At 53.3% G+C, this 12,226-nt stretch overlaps 1 protein-coding gene and 1 long non-coding RNA gene across 4 annotated transcripts in view; both read left to right on the forward strand.

The window, feature by feature from the left end:
- Positions 1–12,226, forward strand: part of P4HTM (prolyl 4-hydroxylase, transmembrane) — a 16,815-nt gene continuing 4,589 nt past the window's right edge. For 2 of the 3 annotated variants that reach the window (XM_004034112.4, XM_004034111.4), the window contains exons 1-3: positions 1–370; positions 592–673; positions 11,197–11,387. In XM_004034112.4, coding sequence (XP_004034160.1) covers positions 17–370; positions 592–673; positions 11,197–11,387 — 627 coding nt within the window. In that variant the 5' untranslated portion in view covers positions 1–16. Of the gene's footprint in view, positions 371–591; positions 674–6,047; positions 6,171–11,196; positions 11,388–12,226 lie in introns of all 3 variants that reach the window. The other variant, XM_055382411.2, reaches the window with a different exon arrangement.
- Positions 6,185–9,534, forward strand: LOC129532566 (uncharacterized). The gene is made up of 2 exons (XR_008678331.1): positions 6,185–7,307; positions 7,518–9,534. It is a non-coding gene; the product is annotated as an uncharacterized lncRNA (long non-coding RNA).

Consider the following 12,226-nt stretch of genomic DNA (forward strand, 5'->3'; position numbering starts at 1 on the left):
GCGCGACCTGGGTGCCATGGCGGCGGCGGCGGTGACAGGCCAGCGGCCTGAGACCGCGGCGGCCGAGGAGGCCTCGAGGCCGCAGTGGGCGCCGCCAGACCACTGCCAGGCTCAGGCGGCGGCCGGGCTGGGCGACGGCGAGGACGCACCGGTGCGTCCGCTGTGCAAGCCCCGCGGCATCTGCTCGCGCGCCTACTTCCTGGTGCTGATGGTGTTCGTGCACCTGTACCTGGGTAACGTGCTGGCGCTGCTGCTCTTCGTGCACTACAGCAACGGCGACGAAAGCAGCGATCCCGGGCCCCAGCACCGTGCCCAGGGCCCCGGGCCCGAGCCCACCTTAGGTCCCCTCACCCGGCTGGAGGGCATCAAGGTGAGGACCTCCCCGCCCCGCCGCGCTCCAGGCCCTGCACGGCTGAGCCCGAGAGGACCAGCGCTCAGCCCGGGTCCCCACGCTGCCCCCGGCGCTGCTCTGCGTCGGTCCCGCGCGCTCCCACTCACTCGCCTGCTGTCGCGCTCCGGGCCGGGGCGACTTGGCCCTTCTTGGGCAGCGCGGTCTGGCGCCCCAGCTGCCCGCTGTTCGCCTTTTCCTAGGTGGGGCACGAGCGTAAGGTCCAGCTGGTCACCGACAGGGATCACTTCATCCGAACCCTCAGCCTCAAGCCGCTGCTCTTCGGTAAGTCCGCCAGATACTCCTGGGAAGGGCCAGGGGCTGCGGTTTGGTGGCCACCTTGAGGCTGGTTGTGACCACGTGACCTCTATTTTGAAAATGGCTGCTTCAAAGCGGCCCTTCCAGAGGATTACCAAAGTGAAGGACTTTCCCCGTCCTCGAAATAGGGTAACACTCCCTCTTATCCCAACTCCCTGCAGTCCATTCTTCCATCACAGGGCTGGCAGGGTGAGCCTGAGGCTGGTGTCTAAACATTTCATTGCACCTGTCTTCCGTGCCACCATTAATTCTGTCACCTTCTAGAACTGGGAGGAAGGTGGGAGACTGATAACCAGCTTTCTGCCGACCTCAGGACCTTTGGGGAAAATCCCACTGCCCAAGTGGGCCTTGTGGTCTGATGAGAAGCAGGCGGTCCAAATGTAAATAAACTGGTGCCCCCCCAGCCTCCTCCACTGGAGTACCAGTCAGAGGCTCAGCTTTTGCTGCCAGCACTCTGAGATTCTTCTTAAGGTGAAGTCTTTGTTCAGCCATCATGGGCAAAGCTTTTTAGGGTGACTCCAGTTGGAGCCACAACATAGCTCATCGTTTCTGAGCGCTAGTTATGTGCTTGCCTTCATATGATTATTTCATTTAATTCCTGCAACCCCTCTGTGAAGTGGGTGTAGATCCTACTCAGGCCAGTGGGGGGGAATGTTAGGGACAGAGAGCTGCTGTGGCTTGGCCAGGCTGACACGGTTACTTCAGTGGTGAAGCTAGGATTAGAACCCACATAGCCTGCCTCTAAGGCCTATGCAGTAAAGCCACAGTGCGAGCTGTGAAGACCCCAGAGTCCTTCAAAGACCACCAGTGTCGACTGGGTGGGGACCCCTAGTCCCATGGACATCGTCCAGGGTGTTTGTGTAGCCCAGCCCTGGGTACCTGGCCTCCGTGACAAACATATTTGCAAACCCAGGGCCATTCCTGCCTGCCGCGGGATGGAATGGGTTAGGAGCTGGGGCCAAAGTAGAACATCTGAGCACAAGTCATTACCTCCAAGGCAGAGGGTCCTGGTTGGGGATTATGCCTAGACCTGTCAGAATGATGTCATATGCATGCTGTTTGTAGGGAAATAGATTATGCTGTCAGTCCTGTTGTGGGAGAGGCACCCAAAGCTGGTTGTTGTTATTATTACTATTACTATTGAGTAACGTTGAAGTCTGTGCCAGGCATTATTTTAGGTGCCAGGAACACAGCATTGAACTAAATATAAACAATGAAACAAAACCCTGAAGCTGACATTCAAATGAAGAGGAAACAGACAATAAACAAACAAACAAATATATACATTGGTGTGTCAGATGGTGATATGTGATTGCAAACAAGTAAGGCAGATTTTTTTTCTTTTTTCTTTTTTGCCAACATAAAATAGCAGACAGGGCCGGGCGTGGTGGCTCATGTCTATAATCCCAGCACTTTGGGAGGCTGAGGCAGGCAGATCACTTCAGGTCAGGAATTTGAGGCCAGCCTGACCAACATGGTGAAATCTCATCTCTACTAAAAATACAAAAATTAGCCGGGTGTGGTGGTGTACACCTGTAATCCCAGCTGTTCAAGAGGCTGAGGCATGAGAATTACTTGAACCCAGGAGGCAGAGGTTGCAGTGAGCCAAGATCGCACCACTGCATTCCAGCCTGGGCAACAGAGAGAGACCCCTATCTCAAAGAAAAAAAAAAATAGCAGACAGTAAGGCAGAAGTTCAGCTGGGATTAGAACTCTTTTTTTTTTTTTTTTTTTAGACAAAGTTTCTCTCTTGTTGTCCAGGCTGGAATGCAATGGTATGATCTCAGCTTACTGCAACCTCTGCCTTCCGGGTTCAAGTGATTCTTCTGCCTCAGCCTCCCAAGTAGCTGGGATTACAGGCATGCGCCACCACATCCGACTAATTTTTTGCATTTTTAGTAGAGACGGACTTTCACCGTGTTAGCCAGGATGGTCTCAATCTCCTGACCTCAGGTGATCTGCCCTCCTCAGCCTCCCAAAGTGCTGGGATTACAGGTGTGAACCACCGTGCCTGGCTGGAACCCTTAATAAGGTAGCCAAGGTGGACCTGCCTGAGAAAAATATTTGAGCAAGGCTGGGCGCAGTGGCTCACGCCTGTAATCCCAGAACTTTGGGAGGTCGAGGCAGGTGGATCACCTGAGGTCAGGTTGTTCGGGACCAGCCTGACCAACATGGGGGAACCCCGTCTACTAAAACTACAACATTAGCAGGGCGTTGTGGCACATGCCTGTAATCCCAGCTACTTGGGAGGCTGAGGCAGGAGAATCGCTTGAACCCAGGAGGCAGAGGTTGTGGTGAGCCAAGATTGTGCCATTGCATCCAGCCTGGGTAACAAGAATGAAACTCCATCTCAAAAAAAAAAAATCTGAGCAACGACTTGTGGGAAGTATGGGATAAAGCCAGATGACTGTCAGGAAAGAGGGGTCCAGGAAGGAACTAATACTCACCCCATTACTACTACACTACTAACTACACTACTATGAACAGACACATCTGAGGAGGCACTGTTTTCTCTCAGCAGCCTTCCTGGGATCTGTATATATCTAATTCATATTGATGTTAGGTTAAGTGAGCCATGAAGCCAAAGTCTCCCTAATAAACAGCTTGTCCTATAAAGCAGAGAATGAGCCGGGCTTGGTGGTTCATGCTTCTAATCCCAGCACTTTGGGAGGCTGAGGTGGGTGGATCACTTGAGGTCAGGAGTTTGAAACCAGCCTGACCAACATGGTGAAACCCCGTCTCTATTAAAAATACAAAAATTAGCTGGGCATGGTGGTGGATGCCTGTAATCCCAGCTATTCGGGAGGCTGAGGCAGGAGAATTGCTTGAACCCGGGAGGCAGAGGTTGCAGTGAGCCAAGATCGTGCCACTGTACTCCAGCCTGGGTGACAGTGAGACTCCATCACAAAAAAAAAAAAAAAAAAAAAAAAAAAAAAAAAAAAAAAGCATAGAATGAGAAACCCAGATCTAAAGTCACCAAGGGCAAATTATGAAAAGCAGAAGAGATTTGACAAAAGTTAAACTGGTTCTGGTTAAGCCATCAGATGGATCTCTGTTTCTGCAGATGAACTTCAAAAGGCATAACCAAGAGATTGCAATCAATGATTACAGGAAGTCCAGATGTGTGAGAGGGAAGAGGGTGGTCATGGCGGGGCAGTTCCTGAATACTGTGGTATTGGATGACTACAAAGAAGGATGCCTCATCCCCAGCAGGAGCAGTGTCTGTCTTCTGGGCCTGCCTGTCCCTCTGTCCATTGGTCTGCTACCCAGTTATTCTAAATGGGCAAGCAGGGCCCGAGAAGAGTGGACCTGCTATAGATTCTGCCCCCTCTGCCATGCTGTTCTTGGATCTAAACCTGTGACCTGCCAACTTCAGGGACCCAAGATACCTGGGATCGAAGAGTGGATGCTAAAGATGTGAGCTGGGGCAAGGGAACTGGGGTCCACCCCAAGGTGCCTCCATCTCTGTAGAAGGGAACCCTAGCACTTCTCAAGGAAGACCCCGTGCAACCCCCAGTCTCTCCTTGAGAAATATTTCCTGCTTCCCACCCTTGTTTCTAAAGACACTTGGCAACTGGGACCTGGGCTACAAAAGGCCCACGCTTGAGCTCCTGGCAAATACTTCCATGACTGGTAGGTCATTTTCCCTTGGTAGGGAAATAAAGGATTTGGAATATTGGGTGTCAGCTGAGGGCACCATCCTGTTCAGAACAGAAGTGCTCCATTTCTGAGCCATTGCCACCTCTCTGGGGACATTGCTTTCTTACATGTGGCCCACTTCTCCCACTGTCCTACCCCACCCCACACTGATTCTGTCATAGCAGATCAGATCTCATCGCTCTTTTTGTTTTGTTTTGTTTTTGTTTTGAGATGGAGTTTCACTTTTGTTGCCCCGGCTGGAGTGCAAATGGTACCATCTCGGCTCACTGCAACCTCCGCCTCCCGGGTTCAAGTGATTCTCCTGCCTCAACCTTCCAAACAGCTGGAACTACAGGCACCCGCCACCACACCTGGCTAATTTTTTGTATTTTTAGCAGAGACGGGGTTTCACCATGTTGGCCAGGCTGGTCTCAAACTCCTGACCTCAGGTGACCCACCCACCTCGGCCTCCCAAAGTGCTGGGATTACAGACATGAGCCACCGTGCCCAGCCGCTCATCACTCTCTTAAATGTCTCCAACATTTTCCATTTCACTTCTAAGTCTCATTTGATGCCTAAAAGCCCTCTCGCCTCTTAGACTCATCTCCTGCCCCCACCCCTGACTCCATTTACTCCCAGCTGATCCTCAGACACCACAAGCTCACTACTGCCTCAGGGCCTTTGTATGTACTATTCCCTCACTAAAAGGCTTAGACCTGGCTCTTCCCACAGAGCATGCCTTCAGCTCCAGCAGGCCTCTGCTCACACATCCCATCCTCAGAGACCTCTTGTCCTCAAACCCATCTTAAAAGGTTCCCAGGCACCCTGTTGCATCAACCTGCTGGGTTTTGTTCTCAAATGCTTAGGACTGCTGGAAACTATTTTCCGTATTTATTTGTGTCATTTGTACCTCTGCCCACAAAGGTGAGCTGCATATGTAAGAGGATTGATTTGTCTCAGCTGTGTGTCCAATGGCCAGAGTTGTATCTCCTGCTGATTTTTTTTTTCTTTTGAGATGGAATCTCGCTCTGTTGCCCAGGCTGGAGTGCAGTGGTGTGATCTCGGCTCACTGCAACCTCCGCCTCCTGGGCTCAAGCCATTCTCCTCCTGCCTGAGCCTCCTGAGTAGCTGAAATTACAGGTGCCCGCCACCATGCCCAGCTAATTTTTGTATTTTTACCAGAGACAGCGTTTCACCATGTTGGCCAGGCTGGTCTCGAACTCCTGACCTCAAGTAATCCGCCCGCCTCGGCCTCCCAAAGTGCTGGGATTACAGGCATAAGCCTCCGTGCCCGGCCTCCCGCTAATTCTTGGCTGGCTGGAGGAGTTCACTGGGTGCTCTCAGCCCAGTCCAGCATCTGCCTGCTGGCTTAGAGCATCCTCCACGTGTCCTTCTGACTTGGCACCCTCTTCAAAGGCAGCAGAGGGTACTACCAGTGGCCAGCAAGAGTTTTAATCCATTTTTCTTAACAATTTGAGGTAAATGAGTAATTGCCACCAGTATACAAAACAATTTATTTTAAAATCATGACTGCTTTATCTCAGGATTTCTAAATGTATTCTTTTTCAGCTTAAGAAAACAATTAGGCAGCTACATCAGACCATAGTCCTCATGACAAACACTGGAGGCCCAAAAGTAGAGAAAGAATTTTAGTGTGCGTATCAGTTCAAGGTTGTTGTTTTGTTTTGTTTTGTTTTTTGAGACGGAATCTCGCTCTATGGCCAGGCTGGAGTGCAGTGTGGTGCGATCTTGGCCCACTGCAACCTCCGCCTCCCGGGTTCAAGCAATTCTCCTGCCTCAGCCTCCCATGTAGCTGGGACTACAGGTGCATACCATCTCGACTCACTGCAACCTCCGCCTCCCGGGTTCAAGTGATTCTCCTGCCTTAGCCTTCCAAATAGCTGGAAATACAGGCACCCGCCACCACGCCCAGCTAATTTTTGTATTTTTAGTAGAGATGGGGTTTCACCATGTTGGCTAGGATGGTCTCAATCTCTTGACCTCGTGATCCGCCTGCCTCAGCCTCCCGAAGTGCTGGGATTACAGGTGTGAGCCACTGCGCCTGGCTAGTTCGAGTTTTTAAGGAATTTAGCTCAGGCTTCTGCATTGCCACACACACCCCTGCTCTTTCATAGGCGTGCTGCTTGGCAAAGCTACGGACCGGTAAAGGTTAATCAGGTATAATCAAGTCTGTCCGGGGTTCGACAAACAGCATCTTGTCCAAGGTGAGCATAGCCCAAGGCTATGTGCCTGCCCGGAGACTCAGCTTGGGGTTCCGAGGCATGTGGGCAGTAGTAGCAGGCCACTAGCCAGGCTGTCATCCTAGGCCTGGGAAGGACAGAGGGTGGTTTTCCCTACCCAGCATAGACAGCTGCCTGGGAGCCTGTCTGTCCTCTTGGCCAGGCAGAGGACTGCCTGCTCAAGAAGCAGTTCCTAGCTGTGTCCATGGAAAGTGTACTTCCACCCTGTTTGAGACTTGTGCCTCTCTGGATTCTGGTTTGTAAATCTTGGGGGGCAGCAGAAAGAGGGTTGTATGTGTTTCCATGGAAGCACACACAATTTGCATGGCCACTGCAGAGGCCATGGCTACCAAGTCCCAGGCTCTCCCTGGCAGGGTTAGCCCCTATTCTTGGCACTGGTGAGGGTGCCAATGGCACACAGCCAGTCGAAAATTTTGGTGGCCCTGGCTCCAGGCATAGGCCGTGGTTACCAACAGCCAGCAGGCCTCCATCTTCCCACTCAACACATAGGTCCCTGTGTGCCTTCCTCGAAAAAGATTGTACACACATGTGACATCCAGCTGCAGCCGGCGTTGCAGGGTGGGCTCCAGCTCTGCAGGGGGCAGTGGTCCCGTCTTCAGCACCTCTAGTCTGGAGTACAGGTTGCAGTCCCAGGGGCCAGAGGAAGTACTGTTGGGCCTGGAGAACCTGACCTTCACTGCTGAGTGGGAACAGAGGGGCCGGTGAGGAGATGGGCCTCTAGGAGTCCTCCCTAAACCCCCAAGAGTGTTTAGTCCATCAGTCCCCTCCGCCTAGTAGACTAAACCCTTTTGTCTGATGCTCTGCCCTTAGAATCAGGCTGCCACCTTCCTTAGCAGAATTTTTGTTTTCATTTTGTTGTTTTAGCAATGTCCTATGCTTGTAAAGGAATTTTTTCTTTTTGTTCCAACCAGGCATAGCATTTGGATATTCCCTCTTACACTGCCTCAGCCCCGAGCCAGGAGCTGCAATGGAGGCACTTGGAAGGGGTGTGTAAAGCTACAGGCCCAGGACTCATCAAAGTCACTGGTGCAGAGAGTGTCCAGAACCTCCTTGGAGGAGCCTGCATCCTGCAACTCGCAGTCCCTGCAGCTGGCACGCAGCGCTGGGAAGAGGGGCAAGGCGAGGCACTGGCCAGTGTGGTTGGGGGTGGAGTGAGGAGGGGGTGGAGGGGGCTGATCCCTCCACTTTTCCCACTTTTTTACCCCTTTTGAGACGGATGCATACTGTAGGTGACATTGAGTACAGTTTACCTGATCCCTGTATGATTTGAATGATTTGAAAGGGGTGGGGCCGAGCAAGGTGGAGACCAGCCATGTGCAGACTCACATGGGCGGTCCAGGCGGGAGCCGTTGTTGGCCACAGCAGTGATACAGAGATCATGGCCCAAGGGGAAGCGTCCACAATGCAGGATGGCTGGCCAGGGGTAGCTGTAGCAGGCCATGATGGGCTCGCAGCTGGCCTGCATGGCCTCGCACAGGCTGTAGGAGGGGTAGATGACCCTTTGGGGGAAAGGGTCGGGGGCTGCACCGCCACAGGCTGAGCACCCAGATCAGCTGGAACCTCTCCATGTTCCTACCCCTGTCTCGTGGCCTGGAACTCTCTGGTTGCTGGGCAACGACACTGGTCGCCTAGCAACAGCCCTGTAGCCTGGCTTTCCCACTTGCCCCACATCTCAGCCCTCAGCTCTGCCTCTTCACTCCCCCCCTCCCACTCAGGTGCCTTGCCAGCTTTCCATTGCACCTCCCCCTCCAGCTCTGTGGCCATCCATTGTCTGCGAGAGGTGGCCTGCACCTTGGGCCTTTACTCTCCATCTTAAAATGAGGAAGCAGGGCCCTCCCTCTTGTCCTGAAAGGCCTTCAGGGCACCGCAGCCAGGGCTGGGGTTGGCAAACAGTTCAAGGGCTTGATCCTGAGTTCTGCTGACATGGCCACCCAGAGGCTCTTGGGAGAAACCATTGTTCACAGGATAGGTTAGGCTGGGGAAGAGGAAACAGCCTTGGGATCTCTGGACTCTCTGGGAGAAAAGGCCACCAGAAGGGCCTCTGCTCCATCTCTTGCCAGGGTCTCTTTGGACAGACATAGCTTCCACGCCTCATTGGAGAGGAGGTTCCAGCCCGCCTGCCCCCAACCCCCAGCCTGAAGCGACTTGTCCACCTGCCTTATCTTGACATTCAAGAGCCCTTGACCACCATTGATGGTCTCCTGCCTAAGGGCACCTGGTTCCCTCTGTCTGGAACACTCTAACAAAACGATCCATTTTCCTCTCTGTGCCTGTCAGCGCCCAGCCCTGATAGGTACTCAGGTGCTCAGCAAGGATTACTGAAGACCTGAGCCTCCAGAGCACGGCCCTGAGGGAGCCCTCCAGGGCCCTGCACCTGGAAGCCCCTGTCCTACCTGTCAAAGCATACAGGGGTAAATAGCAGAGGAAGAGGCGGGCATTGGGGTGGCACTCCCAGGCAAGCAGGAGCAGCCAGCTGACCAACTGCTGGATGGCCTCAGCCGCTGTGATGTGGTCCAGCAAGTTGGGCAGACGCATCTGTGTAGCCAATGTCGTGGCATAGGGCCATGGCTTGGGGAATGGGCATGCACCTCATGCAGCCCCAGGGAGCCCCTGACCCTGCTGTCATCCCACAGCATCACCAGTGTCACTAGCAGCCACAGCCCTTGCTCCATCACTGCCTTCTGTGCCTTGGCCTTAATGAACTGAGGTTGAGGGTTTTATAGGGCTGTTCCTGCACCCAGGGAGCCAACAGAGGAGATCCTGCAGGGGTTTGCACAGCTCCGAGGTGCCTGGACCCACCTGGTGAGGCCCCAACATGCTGACTGGGCTGTTTGTTTTTGATTAGCACACAGCAGGGGACTGTAGAGGCTGGAGGCACCTCCACTGGGCTTGCAGATTACTGGCACCTAATAAACTGAAGAAACCTGGGCCTGTGTTTTCTTTTCTTTTTCTGGCTTCCTTTTTCTTTCTTTTTAAATTTTGTGTGTTAAGCAATCAAGAGGTGACTCTGTTGATTTGCAATTTGATCTAATCCATTGTTCCACAGGGCTGTCTCCCCTTGGATCACACCCTTTCTGGGTTTGCTGGGGTCACGGGATCATGCAGGCCAAGAGTGGGGGCCTTTGTCCTATCCTCAGTGTTATCACATCAGGGTCACCTGCTCCTAGTAGCTGAATCTGGTCATGAGCATGGTTTCTGGAACACAGCAGGCTGGGTGGCCAGTGGCAAGGCACTGATTTCTCTGTGCTTGGGTTTCCTCTTAGATAGGAAGGTTGAATTAATGGGGCCTGGCCTCCTAGGGTAAGTATAAGGATTAAGAAGTTGATGTGTATGAAGTGCTTAGGACAGTGCCTTGGGCAGAGTCTGTGCTACCTAAGTATTTTCTGCTGTAATTACTATTAAAAACCCCTCCAGGCCAGGTGTGGTGGCATATGCTTATAATCCCAGCACTTCCCAGCACTTTTGAGCCCGAGGTGGAAGGATAGCTTGAACCCAGGAAATTGAGACCAGCCTGGGCAATACAGGGAGACTCCATCTCTACAAAAAATAAAAAAATAAAAAAAGCTCCAACCCTGGTGCTGAGTGACCATTTTCCTTCCTCTTGGCAATGACTGGAACTTTGTGCTGGAAGTGTAACTGAGAGAAGCGGCAGGCCACTCCGCAGGTAGCAGGGCCGCCCTTCCTCCAATCAGCTCCTCTGCGTGCTTCTTGTCCCCCAGTGAAGTCCTCTCTCCCAGGAACAAGGGAAGGAAGCAGGGCCCATGCTCCTGCTCTGGAAGTGTCTGGGGCTACCAGAATGTGGGCTCCCTAGATGTGAGGCTCAGGTTCTAGCTCCACCAAGCCACCTACCAGCTGTGCCTGGTGTGCAGGCAGCCAGCCACTGAAGCCAAGCCCCAGGCCTGACTGATCTTTACTCAGGGGTGTAGAGGCATAGAGTAGGCACTAAGTGAACATTTGTACCAGGAAAGGAATTGAGGAAGCAAAGGACACCTGGGACATCTTTTCAGAGACCAGTATCTGCCCAAAACCTGAGTAACCCTCACTGGTCTTCCAGCACTGGGCAACAGCCCTGGTCAGATGGCCAGCACCCATCTTTGCAGGAAATTGGAGGGGAAGGCCCTTGGACTGGCCTGAAACATTGGATGTCTTGTGCTGTTTTTATTTGAATAATGCTGAAAAGTTAAAATGAAAGCAAGAAGCAGCCACCATCTCCCCACTTTAAATATTTATACCCAGTAAAAAGTAGCAATCAACCCTCTGCCCTTCAGGATCACTCTCTAGCCTTCAGTCCCAACCCAAAGATGGGTCAGCCCATGTCCAGGTTAGCTCTGGCTCACCTCCCAGGGCTCTCCTGGAAAACGTGTGCTCTCATCATCAAGAGAGGTCCCACATTTCCAACGCCAGCCAGCCTTTGCAGGACAACTCAATCTTGACAAGTCAGAATCAAGGGGTCTGTAAAGTCCTCCATCCTCCAGACCTGGTGGCCACTGAGGGACATGCAGTACCCCAGGAACCCTGAAGGGAGGAAGGTACTGGGTGCACCGGTGCCCTGGCTCAGTCCTTGGCCTCACCCACCTCCTCTTTTGGCAGAAATCCCCGGCTTCCTGACTGATGAAGAGTGTCGGCTCATCATCCATCTGGCGCAGATGAAGGGGTTACAGCGCAGCCAGATCCTGCCTACTGAAGAGTATGAAGAGGCAATGAGCACTATGCAGGTCAGCCAGCTGGACCTCTTCCGGCTGCTGGACCAGAACCGTGATGGGCACCTGCAGCTCCGTGAGGTTGGAATCCTGGGACCTGAGTAGGCTCAGGGTGGGAGTGCCCAGAATCACCTTTCTGGTGGCCAGGTCACTTGTCCAGCCCAGCCCTGGTCCCAAAAGTCAGATACTACCCAGACCTGCCTGGGCATGCCCAGACCCAGGAGGTCCCCTTTCCCTCTGGAGAGCTCTTGGCTACCCTGGGAACCTCAGAAGATGGCAGGAGAATCCACGTGGGGGTGATGGCATTTATCACCATAGTTTTGGAGGGATGCACCATCTGTAGCCTGCATTCCTTGCTCTCATGGCTGGGGGCCCCACAGAACTTATGGTGGATGGGGTGGCAGCTCTGAGGTGGCCAGCAGCCTGCCTTTCTCTCTGCATAACTCTCACACACTCTACTGCCAGGCTGGAGGGCCAAGCTTCTGAGAGAAGTCTGGCAGGGTGGTGGTGCGGGGCACTGCCCACACAGAACACCCCACTGAGCCTGGTCTTTCTGAGGGGTCTGGTGGTCATGCCCTAACCAGGTCTCCCCCTGGTGCCTGTTCTCCCTTAACACCCAGGACTTGGCTTTCCCCATCTCACCCAGAGTATCTGAGTGGGACACAGCCCTGTCCTTCACTCTGCTTCCAAGCAACAGTGCTCTCCATTAAGGCCACGGGCCCTTAGTCTGGGAATGCAAACGGCCCTACGCCTCTTGACCCCCAGCCCCCGGCCTTCTCAGATGCTCTGTACCTTTCTACCTGCACTGACTTCGGCCCAATGGGCTCTGCCCTGTGTCCTCATCCATGCCCTCACCTGAACACTTTGCTCCACAACAAGCACTGGGCCATCTGTTCTCTGCTGGCTCTCCATCACTGGGG

The sequence above is a fragment of the Gorilla gorilla genome, chromosome 2 (genome assembly GCF_029281585.2).
Source record: "Gorilla gorilla gorilla isolate KB3781 chromosome 2, NHGRI_mGorGor1-v2.1_pri, whole genome shotgun sequence".
NCBI classification, from domain to species: domain Eukaryota; kingdom Metazoa; phylum Chordata; class Mammalia; order Primates; family Hominidae; genus Gorilla; species Gorilla gorilla.